This window comes from Uranotaenia lowii, chromosome 2, assembly GCF_029784155.1.
Source record: "Uranotaenia lowii strain MFRU-FL chromosome 2, ASM2978415v1, whole genome shotgun sequence".
NCBI lineage: Eukaryota > Metazoa > Arthropoda > Insecta > Diptera > Culicidae > Uranotaenia > Uranotaenia lowii.
In genome coordinates, this window is record NC_073692.1 from 154873118 (window position 1) to 154887212 (window position 14095).

At 35.2% G+C, this 14095-nt stretch overlaps 1 protein-coding gene across 3 annotated transcripts in view; it reads left to right on the top strand.

Annotated features, from left to right (window-relative positions):
- The window catches only part of LOC129744449 (kelch-like protein 17), a 170431-nt gene extending 156630 nt beyond the window's left edge, over positions 1-13801 (top strand). For all 3 annotated transcript variants that reach the window (XM_055736969.1, XM_055736970.1, XM_055736971.1), the window contains exons 7-10: positions 6739-6845; positions 10760-11235; positions 11297-11809; positions 11868-13801. In XM_055736969.1, the coding sequence (XP_055592944.1) occupies positions 6739-6845; positions 10760-11235; positions 11297-11809; positions 11868-12078 (1307 nt within the window). In that variant the 3' untranslated portion in view covers positions 12079-13801. The remainder of the gene's footprint in view (positions 1-6738; positions 6846-10759; positions 11236-11296; positions 11810-11867) is intronic.
- Positions 13802-14095: the final 294 nt, after the last annotated feature.

Below are 14095 nucleotides of genomic sequence, written 5' to 3' on the forward strand. Positions count from 1 at the left end.
CTACTTTGATTGGAAAAAATATAAAGCTATTCTCGTGAAATAGAAAATTTGAGATTGCTTCACAAAATTCGCTGTATTTTTTTTACAATTTTTATTGATTATTTGGTCAACAGATGTAAAAATGTTTGATCTAGTACCTGGTAGAGTTTCTTAAAAATCGATTGACTCTATCAAAAAGGGAACCGGTTTAAAAATGAAATTAATTATTGTCCAACAAACGATTTCATTCTTTTTTGGACGGATGTTGATATTGAAAAATCGTAGTCAATGTTTTTGAGATTTTTCTTTCACAAAACCAAAAGTTATATTGAGATTTGAACTTTCATGTTGCTTTTTTTTTCAAGATCCTGTTTTGGAAAGAAAAACAGTAAGTCTTTTTTCGCTAGTTTACCCAATTACAATTGAGTAATCTTTTTCGCAATTTTTTTATGTTATCTTCAGCTTTATCATCAGAACTGCTAAGGAATCTGGACATTCGACATAGTACGTGTGAAAATTAAAAAAAAACTAGGGAAAAGCAAATGAAGGAAAGAACATCTTTCAAGCTCGTCAGCAGTAGCTCTCTATAGTTTCCGATTGAAAAGGAAATGAGAAATCTCAACCGAATCCTTTCGCCCAAATAGCAGCAGCAGAAGCTGGAAGATATCTAAACAGAGGACAAAAACGGGAGCGAAAGATACGCCGAATCATCCGCTGATTGGTGGGTTTTGGTTTACGTAATTTGTTAATTTTATTTGTTGTATGGAAGCAGCCATTACAAATGATTTTGTTTCTTCTAGAATACATGGTTTTTATGAAAAAAAAAAGTCAAACCGCGGCGAAAATGCTAATTAAAACCTTGGCTTAGAAGCAGGATTTCTCAGAAGATGTCAAACAGCCCTGTCTTGGACATATTGAAGCCCAGATACCATCATCGACAAAAGAAACCAGTAGTTTGATTTCGGCTATGTTTCTGTCCCCTTTCAATGGAATTCAATTTAATTCGGTCAAAAATAAAATATCACTCAAAAGAATCGATGAAATTATGGTTCCAAAAGTACTTATCTTGCTCTTGAAACATTCATTAAATTCTCATGATATTTAGCAGCTTAACAGTACGGTTAACGGGAATCAGCACTGTATTATCGCTATATGATTCGATTATTAAGCTGCATTTACTTTGTTCTCATGTAATTTTTAGGCCACCTGTAGACCACCAGTATGCTTAATAAAGTCAAAACTACAATTGTGTCTCTTCTTGTCCAATCCCTTTAATTCAAATTTTCGGTTTTTCAACCGGAAGTTTCGAAAATGGTTCTTTAAAATAAACATTTATTAACTTCTCCGCTCGAATCCCATGTGTTTGAACTAATAAATATATTTCAATTTCCTTAAAAATGATCTGAAGAGTTCTCGCAGACGGACAAGTCATAGAAAACATTTTTCGAATATGAGCGTCGTGCCCAACGGACGTTTTTTTTTGGGTTGTTATGTCGATAAAACTTATGTGTTTGCAAGCTAATCTAAGAATCTAAATTACCTTCAAATATATTGAATCTCGTTCTTAAACTATAGAGATCAATTTTAACCCTTTAATGCATGACTTTTTTAAAATGAGAATTGCAGTTATTGACTCAGTGAAATAATAACATTTTAATTTGAAAAACAAAACTCAACAGGTATGAAGTCATTATTTTGAGTATAATAAAAGTTATGGCGCATCAAAGTTGAAAAATATTTTTTGAAATTCTTAATTAATTTCAATACGATTTTGCTAATTTCATCAAAACCTTGTTAATTGGGGGCAGGAAGGTGTTTGTGATTGATTGAGATTAAAAAATTTGTTAGAATTTGCAAATCTGAGGAAATAAGAGCGATTTTCGAAAAACTACTTTTTTCAAAAAAATAAATAAATTTGATTTTTGCAACTTTTCCGCATATTTTGTTTAATATCTCACACATACGTTTAAAAAACGTAATAAAAATACCATGGGCTAATTTCTTTTAATCTCTAGAACATTTTTTGTGAATACAGCATTCAAAAATATCCACGCGTTTTCGAGATATTTAGATTTTGATTAGTGTTGTTTTGAAACAACACTATGCATTAAAGGGTTAAAACAAACTTCATAAATTTCGCAGTTGCAAAACCAACATCCCCATAGGAAATACACCCTACTATTCACTATACTTAGTCGGCTCGCGAAGGGTGCGTCGGCCGATTTTCGATCATACTAATCGGCCTATTGTTGCAACGTCGCTTATGGGAGTTTTTGCTGGGCATCAGCCGATTAATAAGCCGATTTCGTAGGCCTATCAAATAGGGTGATGAGTAGCATGATTGTGTAGGAACCGACTAAATCGCCTGATTAGTAGGGCGATAAAGTTTAAGAGATATTCCTACCCAATCGTACTAAATAGCCGGATTGATTGACAGCAAAAATTGATTTTTCTTCGTACCACCCAACTAAATCCGACTAAATAGCAGAATTGATTGGCCTCAAACATCGATTGTTTTTACTACCACCCTACCCAATCGTACTAAATAGCCGGATTGATTGACAGCAAAAATTGATTTTTCTTCGTACCACCCAACTCAATCCGACTAAATAGCAGAATTGATTGGCCTCAAAAATCGATTGTTTTTACTACCACCCTACCCAATCGTACTGAATAGCCGGATTAATTGATTGCAAAAATTGATTTTTCTCCCTACCACCCAACTCAATCCGACTAAATAGCAGAATTGATTGGCCTCAAAAATCGATTGTTTTTCCTACCACCCTACCCAATCGTACTAAATAGCCGGATTAATTGATTGCAAAAATGGATTTTTCTTCGTACCACCCAACTCAATCCGACTAAATAGTAGAATTGATTGGTCTCAAAAATTGATTCTTTTTCCTACCACCCTACCCAATCGTACTAAATAGTCGGATTGATTGACCGCAAAATAGAACCACCCGACCAAAAAGGTTTATTTATTACATGATTTAGTAAAATAAACTTGCGAAGCCATATTTAATAGCAGTATGGACTTGACTGGAGCAAGTTCAGTATGAGAATGCCGAAATCTTTCAACTTAGCCGATCTGGAACGACATGTCCTGCGAAGAAGCATGCCATCCAAGCTTTGCATCTAGAAACTGGCTCACGGTGAGGGCGGTGGAATTCATAAACGATGCCTCCATCGGAGTCAGGAACACCATCTATTACGGCTTCAGGCATATCCGGCAAACGTCCGGGAACTTGGTCAGGTTGAACGTCGTCATGATGGAACCGATAGAAATGCGCTCGCCACTCCAACGAACCGCTGATGAGCACCGACGAGGCCTTCCGTGCTGTCGTGGGCCAAACTTTCCCATCGATGAACTCCATCACACAACAGATGTCAAAAACTAATTCAGTTATGACTGTTCCATACTAAATAGGCTTAAAGTATGCCAACTAAATAGTCATACGAAAACCTACTAAATTGACCGATCCTGCCCGATAACGTAGATCAACTTATTGTGCTACTTAATCATACGTAATTGTGTGAGCCTACTTATCAGCCGATTTAGTATGGCACCTATTTCATATTCAAGCGTAGCCCTATTAATCGGCATACTAAATAGGGTCATTGATTTAGTAGGGTGATTCGTAGCCAGACTAAATCGGCACCCAACTAAATATGTGAACGGCGAAATCTTTCATCTGTCAAATTTCCTATCGGGATGGTCACCTCCTATATATATACACACCATGGTTGTTTCGTCGGTCAAATGCAAAACTTATGTGTTTGCAAGCTTGAATGCAAGTTGAAAGCTTGAAGACTTTTTCGTTGGTGGCAGCACCGTAAACAAAGAGTTGATGTCCCAGACTACTTGTTCGAAAAACTATGCAGCCGGGTATCTTGATCTGGGTTGCCAGGTGCCCAGATTTGTCTGTAAAACCAAGACTTTTGACCCTTCGTCCAGATATTGGTCAGACACAGATTTTGCCCAGATTTTTGCTGAGAGTGCCCAGATTTTACAGACTTTCAAAATTGACACATAAAATCAATATTAATGAATCAGATTTGATGTGTAAGTGGCAGACTAAAATCTGACTTGTATTCTTTGATATGACCAATCAATCGTTTTTTAAATAAGATCGGCATGGTACGTGGTAGGAAAAAGTGTTTGTTATGTAGTTATCAACACGAAAATAACCCGTACACCATAGCACAAACACACCTCAAACCCCCCCCCCCCCCCCCCCCGCTCACACACGATTCACCAAATTTAATTTCTTGTTTAGTACCAAATTTGTGATTTTCCTTAAGCACAGACACACACAGACTTTTTTTCAAAATTACCCAGATTTTTCATCCTCAACACCTGGCATCCCTGATCTTGATAGAATATAATATCTTTGCTTTCACGGTGAATAGTTAAAATTCGACATGAATCTATTTAATGCTTTTTACCAAATACCTAATAGAAATACAGATTGAAGAAAATATTTTGATGTTGCGTACGTAGGGGCCATTACTAATAACGGTGATAATCGATCGAAATATGGAAAAACAGGTTCGACAGTAAGGGTTTCGAGGGTTAGAATTTTTATTATTGTATTATCTAAAATATTTAGTTTTTTTATATCTGGTATAAGGTATTTTCTTTTTGATTTTTCCGTATATTCAGGTGTGACAAGTTTACACTTTTAGAGTTTCATTGAGAATATAATTATTATTGGTAATGTTGATAAAAGAAATGTACTTCATCTTCGGGATCAGGAAATATATTTTATTTGTTTTTTGTTTATCATTATTTATATTGTAGATACTAAAAAAAAATTAACTAAAATCTGAATGTATCGAGTTTACAAGAGTTAAAAATAAATCTGTTTTGAGCCCCAAATAAGTTTCTTTTTCAATTAAAGCCTTCAAGATCACTTTTTCATTTTTTAAAAATTCAAAAAAAGCTTATCACTTTAAGGACTTATTTTCGAAATTAATGATTTGAAATGAATCACTTTCAAAATATAAGAACTTAAATCCGAATAATGAGATACTTTTAGTATCACTTTTTTTTCACTATTCTTTATGTATGCATTTTTCAAGCAAAAATGTTCTAGGGAAAATTTTGTCATCAAAAACCCCCCCTATGAGGCAGTTTTCATAGTGTACCTTTTCTTATTCGTTCAAAATTATAAACGCGGAAATTCAGAAAATCTATGTATTGAAAAATCTTCAAGAATGTAAAAAACAATTGATGAATTCCAGGGAAATTTTTATTTTATCGACCTTACACTTTCATCACTTTCATTCATTTTTTTTAACAAGTCAGTGTCAATAGTATTTTCCGTACTACAAAAGTATTTAAATGATTGCCAAATCACATTTGTCAAAAGCAATGTAACGGAAAATATTAAATTGAAATTTCATTCTGCGAGGATTCAAGAGTTGAAATCTTGATTCTAAACTGAGATCAAAAACGTTGATGTTTAATTGAGATTAAAAATTCCAATTCCATTTCTGGTTAAGTCAGACGTAACATTTATGACTTAGCAATAGAAATTAAACTCAAAAATCGGAAATTCTTGTCCAGATTCGGAATAAAAGTCATTTCCAGTAAAAAAAAATGTAAACAGAATTCAAGGTGAGATTAAAATTGTTTGCCCATTGGAAGAATCATCAATTTAAAATCAGAGGTACTTCTTTCTAAAGTTGACTTGATTTTCAGAAATTTATGTTTTTAAATCAAATAAAGGACCCAGTCGAAGCTTTCAGCTTCAGTTTCAACCTTAAAATTTAGACTCAGAAATTATAAGTCAGATTCAGAATTCAAAATTCAGGAATAAATTCCCAGTCTATTGCGAAGAAAATTTAACAGTTGCGTTATGGAAATTGAACAGAAGTTATATAATTTAAATAAATTAGATAAACCAAACGCTAGAATGAGATTATGATTTCTTCTAGAATGCAAATGTATGATTTAGGCTTTCATTATAAAACAAATATACATATTAACATTTGTGTATCTGAGTTGATCATGTTTTACTTAAAGATATAGAGTTCAATTTTTATGGTTAATAAACTTCTCATTTTGTTCAAAAATCACACAATGTTGCGTTTTTTGTGTTGTAAACTCGAACAATCCTAACAAAGTTCTTCCTGTTCGAACTATTTTTCCTTTCCTAAATTAGTGAATTTTCGGTTTCCGAACAAACGATAATCTCCAGGAACATTATTGCATCATAATAATCTTTCAAACCAGACCGTATCAATCATAAGTCATTACGAAATAGATTAACATATTTTCCTTCTCATCATTGAACCGTATCGTAGGCTGTGTAACCAAACCTTCCATAGTCACCTGTTCCGGAACACAAGTTTGTCAAGTCGAACAATTCATTGAGGAAAAACATCCACGGACTCATACATTATTCAACAAAGCACGTTTTCTCGCAAATTCTGGTCACGTACAACATTCCCGACCCACCCTTCGGTGACATCACATCGCCGACCTTGGCCGGTTCCGACAAAATGAAATGTATAAAACTGGGACGTTTCCGGTAGACGGCAATGTTGGTGGAATGGTGTCCAGCAGCAGGTCTGATCCCGCATTTGTGCCAAATTTGCACGTAATATGGCACTCGGTGGATTTTTCATCCGCGGTTCTTTTACCGCCACTTTTCCATAACCAGACCCAACCACTACCGACCGACCTATTAGTTTCTTTATAAATCTTATTTCCATGTTCTCACCCCTCGTTACTTTTTCGTTCTCTTCCAGATGCCCACTCGTGCAAGGAACTCCATTCGCGGTCCCATCGTTATGCGCTGCAAAACTTTCAACAAGTTGTTGGCACCGAGGAATTTTTACTACTAGGATTTAATGAGGTAAATAAAATATTCACCCTTTGCCCACCACATTCGCGGCTGAGGTTTGTATGGTTTATTGCTATGTTTCGGCTTAGAGAGGGTAGCGGGTTATTTTCAACATAGGTAGGCATGCATATCATCAGCTCATTCTTATCTATAGTTATAGTTTTTTTTAATATGTAGGTGAGACCCATTCATATTTAAAACTAGAAATAAGGTGGTGCCGGTGGCAAAAAAAATCTCGATAGTCTTTATGCTGAAGATAAAATAGCTTGCACTTGGAGTATTCTTCTTACCACTAAACGTACCGGAGGGGGTCAAATCACATATTTTTTAACTACAACTGACCATAACTCCTATTACATTTAATTATTTTTTCTATATGACTATTTTTATTTTCAAAATGCACCTTTTTTCAAAATTTTGTTTAAGTTTGTAGATTTCGAAAAACGCTGGGAATCAAATGCCCCTAACACTTTTTCGGCTCCTGCTTGTCAACCTATTTTCACAAAATTCATAGTTTTGGAAAGCTTGTAACGTGACTCAAATATGATAGGGTTGCCATCCGTCCCGCAAAAGCGGGACATGTCCCGCTTTTTTAGAAAATGTCCCGCCCGTCCCGCTTTTTTTCTCAAAATGTCCCACTTTTTTTCTGAGAACACTTTTGTGGTATACTCAACCCTCTCCGATTCTACCACTTCAAAATAGTTGTTCCGTGAAAACGCTTCTTATAAAATCTCTCCTCGATCATTTTCCACTCCTGTAATTTTTTTTTCTATTCCTCATTTATTATCTTTGATTTTCAAAACTAGAAATGTTTTTACTTGAGGAAAATGACATTCACCGATAAGTCTGTAAAATTAAATATCACTTTTATGATGTCTACTGACTTACACTGGAAAAACCTAAATATAGCCTCAATTTATACTCATGGGTTCAACACAGAAAATCATTCAAATATAATGTTTTTTGTGTTTTCTTTCTCAAAATAAGCAGCTTTTTTTTTTCAAAGTTTATTAAACACAAGATTAAATAACTCGTTTAGTTTTTAGCATTTAAGTTTGCCAGAATATTTTCCAGACATATCCGAAACGAGCGAATCCGGGCATTGGATTTCCAAACTTTCAAACTAAAATCTGGGCCATATCCGCCATATTTGATCAAAACCTTGAATTTATTCAATAATAAACAAAAAGAACACACTTGAAAATATGTTTTTTTCTTCAAAACGCATCAGCAGATTTTGAATCGTATTTTAGGCTTCCCAAAAACTATGCATGACTGTTCAGAAAAAAAACTTGCCCAAAAAGATCGCAAAAATAAAAATTTATAATATCTCAATTTAAGTTTTTTTTTGTTTAATTTCCGAAATAAAGTGAAAAAATCTGGGCATAATCCAGGTTTTTTAAACGAAACCAGGCAACCGGGCTAGACCGAAATTTTCCTAAACTTTGTGTCAAATATTCTGGCAAGTCCTGATATAACCGGAAAATCTGGTAAACTTTTCTTAGCATCACCTTAACAATCTGGTTTAGTCCAGCGTTCTTTGGGCATGTTCTAGCGAGATTAATATTTTTCTTTTAAAGAAAATATTCTTTAAGTTGCTTCCAAATTATGGTGCCTCCAGATGTTTCTCCGAAATCCTAAAAAAAATCTTTAAGTGTAAAGTTAAGGAAAAAAAACAAATCCCGGATTCAAAAGAACAGGACTACCGTGCAAAAATAAACTATTTTCAATCAAACAATGAATGAATGGACGAATTAAATTGAATAAAAATTAGGAGACGATCAAGCTGTTAAGAAATAAACTTTCTTAAAATTTCGGATTTTAAATTACTTTGAACTTCAACATTTAAAAAGACGGAAGTTTTCTTGTAAATTGAATGTTCAAAACAAACTTCATTTATTAACATATTATTACTTTCTATGAACTATTTTAGCTAAAGGAACTTATACGTATGTACAGGAATGGTCATGAAAATAAGGTTTCGAAGAGTTTCTAAAATGTCCCACTTTTTTCGACAATGTCCTGCTTTTTTTCGTAAAATGTCCCGCTTTTTGCTAAAAGTATCTGGTAAGCCTAAAATATGCTTGTCAGACAATTTTCAGCTACAATAACTTTTTAAAGTTAGCCAAAGACAAAAAAAATTTTTTTTAAATAACATGCTTTGGAAGAAGGCTGTAATTCAGATATCAAGTGCTCGAAAAAAATTCACTAAGTGTCTGAAAAAGCTGAAGTTAGTTATTATATGTTGTACGTATGGAAATATGTATTTAAAATATCTTAAGATCATGCTCACAAAAAATGTAGAAAAGTGGTGTTAAAACCGAACTTTTTGAAGAATCAACTGCCAAAGCTGTTCCGAAAAAAGTAGTTTTTTTTTTTGAAAAGTGAATTGGAAAGTTGACGTAATTTGTGACATTTTTGCATCTTTAGATTTATAAAACACGAAACACAACATTTTTGACGACTGTTCAAAAGTAGCTTTAAATATTTTATTTCAAAAGCTGCTAAAATTTCAATGCGTTTTGATGTGCAACTTTATGATTTCCGTTAAAAAAAAAACAGAGTTATCTTATGTAGCTTTTAAATATGGTTTTATTTTATTTACAAAAAATCTAGCCGAATCTGACTCGAAAAATAAAAATATTAGAAATCAGAAAACAAATTTTGAATCAAATTAATGTTGGAGCTAAGAATTGCCAAACGATTGAAATTTAGCATGGGACTCCGAAATTAATTCTATTGCAAGGCCGCAGGGGGAGGGGAGGGGAGGTTTGTGACTGATTTTAATCTAAGATTTTTGCCAAAAATCCCGAATACAAAAAACAAATTATGTTTGTAACTATACGATAATTCATTTTTGATAACATTCGTACAAACAACATCGTAACTTTAGAAAATTGGTTCTAAACCTTAAAGGTGAGCTAAATTCGCTTTCATCGATGTTTAAAATCTTTGAATTTGCTTAAAAGTCTGGTAGATCAAACCTGATTTCAAAAATTGCGCTTTTAATCTGTATCCTAATTTCCATACGATTTCTGAAATGTACAAAAAATACGATTTCCGAATCATATTCCAGATCAGAATTTTAAAAACCAAGTTCTAGAGCTCTCATTCATGAATGTATTGTTTAAATTCGTAGTTCAGATTTAAACTTAATTCAATATTTGAAGTAGTTATTTATAATTTGTACTGTGAATCAGTTTGAATTCGAATTTACAAAGATCTGAATCTGAATTTTCAATTTTTGCTTCTTAAAGCTTAAAGGTATGTGCCGTTTCAAAGAAAATAGTTATAAAAAAAAACTATACTTAAGCGAGCCCTTGTTATGTAGGTATATTTTCGGAATCTTCGTTCCTACCACAACAAGGCAAATGTTGATTTCAACCAAGAGAAGCCCGAAATTTACTGCAACCTTTCTCTGGAAAGAAAAACAGAGTTTTCCCAACGGGTGCCTACCCCACAGCTTCCACATAACATGTGCGTTGTGTATTGAACCTGGAAAAGCTAGAGAGGGGAAAATGAGGTTGGGAAAGGTTGGTGTTTCTATTCGGGTTCATTTCAAGCTTCTCCCAGATGATATAATAAACAGTTGGATAAAATTAGGGTCAACAGGAGCACGTGTGCTTCGCTTATATGTACAATGTGTATATAGCACATGTCGTGTTAAGGATAAGCTTTCAATTGTTAATCCAGATCAAGGGATTTCGTTTATCCTATTTTTGCAATTTTTCTATGCTTTTCAGTTTATTTCTCCTGAGACAATAAAAATCGTTTACAAAGGTCAATCGAATCAATGTTGGAGGAAATTGTTACCTAAATTGAAAAACCATTCTCAATTCGATTTAGAACGGAAGGATTTATATTCGATTTCTATTGGGATCAATCAATGACTGTTTTGGAAATTTGAACTTTTTTCCCTTGTCCAGGTTCAGGATCTGATATCTAACAGCCAGCTGAACATAAGCTCGGAGGAGAAGGTCTTCCAGGCGGTACTGAACTGGATCAAACATGATCTCATCGAACGGCGGAAGCACATTTCGGAGCTGATGTCCCACGTGCGGCTGCCACTGGTCAATCGGGAATTCCTGATGAGTTGCGTCGAAACGGAACCAATGGTGCGCGAAGATACCCACTGCAAGGAGCTGCTCCTGGAGGCGATGAAGTATCACCTGCTTCCGGAACAACGCAGCTCCCTGGTCAGCCAGCGTACGCTCGAACGACGCCCGGAAGGTATGCGTCAGTACCTGTTTGCGGTAGGTGGCGGTAGCTTATTCGCCATTCATAACGAGTGCGAGTGTTACAATCCGAAAACCAATGCCTGGATGACGATCGCTCCGATGATCTCAAGGCGATCCAGGGCGGGAGTTACGGCTCTTCGGAAATTGCTCTATGTTGTTGGAGGGTAAGATGAGATTTCAAATTCTCTCAAAGATCACTTTCATTGGCATTTCCCTCATTTTCAGGTACGACGGAGAGAACGATCTCTCTTCGGCGGAGTGTTACAATCCGTTGACGAACGAGTGGTGCAACATAACCCCCATGGGAACCAAACGATCTTGCCTAGGGACTTGCGCCTTCGATGGCCTTCTGTATGTGTGTGGCGGATACGACGGAGCTTCGTGTCTGGCTAGTGTAGAACGCTTTGATCCGCTAACGGCTGTTTGGACTTCCTGTCCGGCGATGAATACCCGGCGTCGATACTGCAGAGTGGCTGTGCTTGACAACTGTATCTACGCTTTGGGTGGATTCGACTCCAGCAACTATCAATCGTCTGTAGAACGGTTTGATCCACGAGTTGGTAATTGGTCAGCGGTTCCCAGTATGACTTCTCGGCGTAGTAGCTGTGGAGTTGCGGCGCTGGATGGTTATCTATATTGTATTGGAGGTAGTGATGGAACCATGTGTATGCAGACAGGCGAGAGATTCAACCTGAGAGCGAATAGCTGGGAACCGATTAGTCCCATGCATTCAAGAAGGTAAGTCATGAGAGAGTTTTTGAAAAACTATAAATTCACTGTCCCTTTACTATTGCAGATCGACTCACGAAGTAGTGGAAGCGAACGGCTACCTCTACGCCTTGGGCGGCAACGACGGATCGTCCTCTCTCAACTCAGTGGAACGGTACGATCCCCAGGTCAACAAATGGACAATCGTAACTTCAATGCTAACGAGGCGCAGTTCGATCGGGGCTTCGGTGTTGGAGTGTTTCAACCTAGAACGAGGCCTTCTGCAAACCAGTATTTGACCGATGTTAACGCAAATTTGTAGCGACCCGATTACGGTTTCATCAACGACGACGGTCAACGGCGGCAATTCCAATCCGGCAAACGTTAGCAACGGTAGCTCCCAGTAGACAGTTAAAAAATATGATTATCCTTAAGCATTTAAAAATCGTTATCTAATAGCTAGCCAAAGGTGTAGATGTGTAGACGTCCTTAAAGTAGTATTGCCGTAAATGTTTGGTTTCAAGAAATTAGAATATCAAAATATGAGAATCTCGAAAATAACCATTGCTGTAGATTTTAAACGAAGTGTTAGATTTGTTCACTAATCGTGAATTCAATTATTATTTTTCAATGAAAATTATGAATTCAGTCCGGATAAATATTACAAAAAAAAACATTTCATAGCTCAAAATAATTAATTCCAAAATTATTTAAAACTTTCAAATTCAGGAAATTTTGTTTTTTAGCACAGCTTTTTAGATCTTTTAGTTCGATAACATAAAAAGTTAGAAACGCTAGCATACAGAATTAGTTCTCAATATCTACACAAACACTCCTAGCTGAACAGTTGTTTTAGCACTTTCTATTCTTCCTTCGCAGACATTCAAAAAGCTCTATTACTTACCATCTGTGATATCCGTGATGACCTATTTCCCTAAATAAATACGCAAATTAACCGATTACCTATGCATGCGTACCTTGTGTACAAAGCCCTTTCTACTTCTAGGTTTAACGTTTCGCAGCACACATTCAACAAATAACCCACCTGTCGAACTCACTCTCACTTTGTGGTCGTTGCTCATAAGTGTTTCACCTATACGAATTTTGAATCGCTAAGTCGCTAACCCATACACGTGAAGTCAGAGAAATAAAATAAACTAAACGCCTTAAAAACCAATTTATCAATATCAAATTCGAATAAAAAAAACGCTAGTACGCATAAGTGACAGTTTTAAGCAGAAAAATTATCACCACGTGGTCCAAAATCTACGAATATTTAGATAACAATTGAAATTGAAAGATACAATTAAAAATTTATAAACGACATCGAACTCTTCTTACAAAAAGTTGGGCAAGCAGGCATACTTACCGTTATTTGCTTAAAAGGTTGCTTTTAGAAAAAGAGAAAAAACACATTCCATCAAATAGCTTGTAATAGTCGCGTCACAACTGAAGCGAGGCTCATTACCGTTCGCTAAAATAAAGCGAACCAAATGTAATTTATTGGGTACTAGAAAAAAAAACGAGCAACAAGGAAAATACACTGCCATATTTTCTACTCATGAAATAATAACACATAATAAGCGCACGCCTCAAAAAGCGTGAAAAGGAACTGATCTATTGTTTAACTACTATTTATTTGAATTATTTATTACCTATTCGAAGATGAACATGGACACACAACAATCAGGGGTCACAATAGGAACTGATCTACAACAAAATGAAATATATTAATGCAACAAAATCTTACAAACTAACCTACCTAATCCATACCAGTGAACAGATTAAACCCTACCAGATGTTCTCAGATGTCGCTATAGAAATAAATAAACTTACAATCCACGCATTCCACCATAGTTTTTGATAATCCTTATTGTATTATGATAATATAACCGTGAAAAGGCAACAAACTGACATATTTGCTATAGATTAAAAAGTATTTGAATGGACGAGGTAAAACTCCAATTATAAAAGACACATTCTCTATCTCCTGAATATCGGCAAATATGAAAATAAAATAATCTCGATAGCATTTGTTTGTTTTATTTAAAAAGATAATTTCACGAACACACAATATTTAATGGCTTTCTGTCATCTAATGAGCCTTTCCAGTATCTTCCTGCTTCCTATCCAGGAAGTTTGCTGTTTGATCAATTGTTAACCACTAACTCAGCCCTATTTCTATTTTATTTATTCAGTACATTCGTCTAACGACATTGAAGTGTCCGATATATTTTATAGATAATCTTAACTTAACACAAACAAAGGATTCAAATATATTAAAGGGGTTTCTACAAAAATAACAACACGCACGTC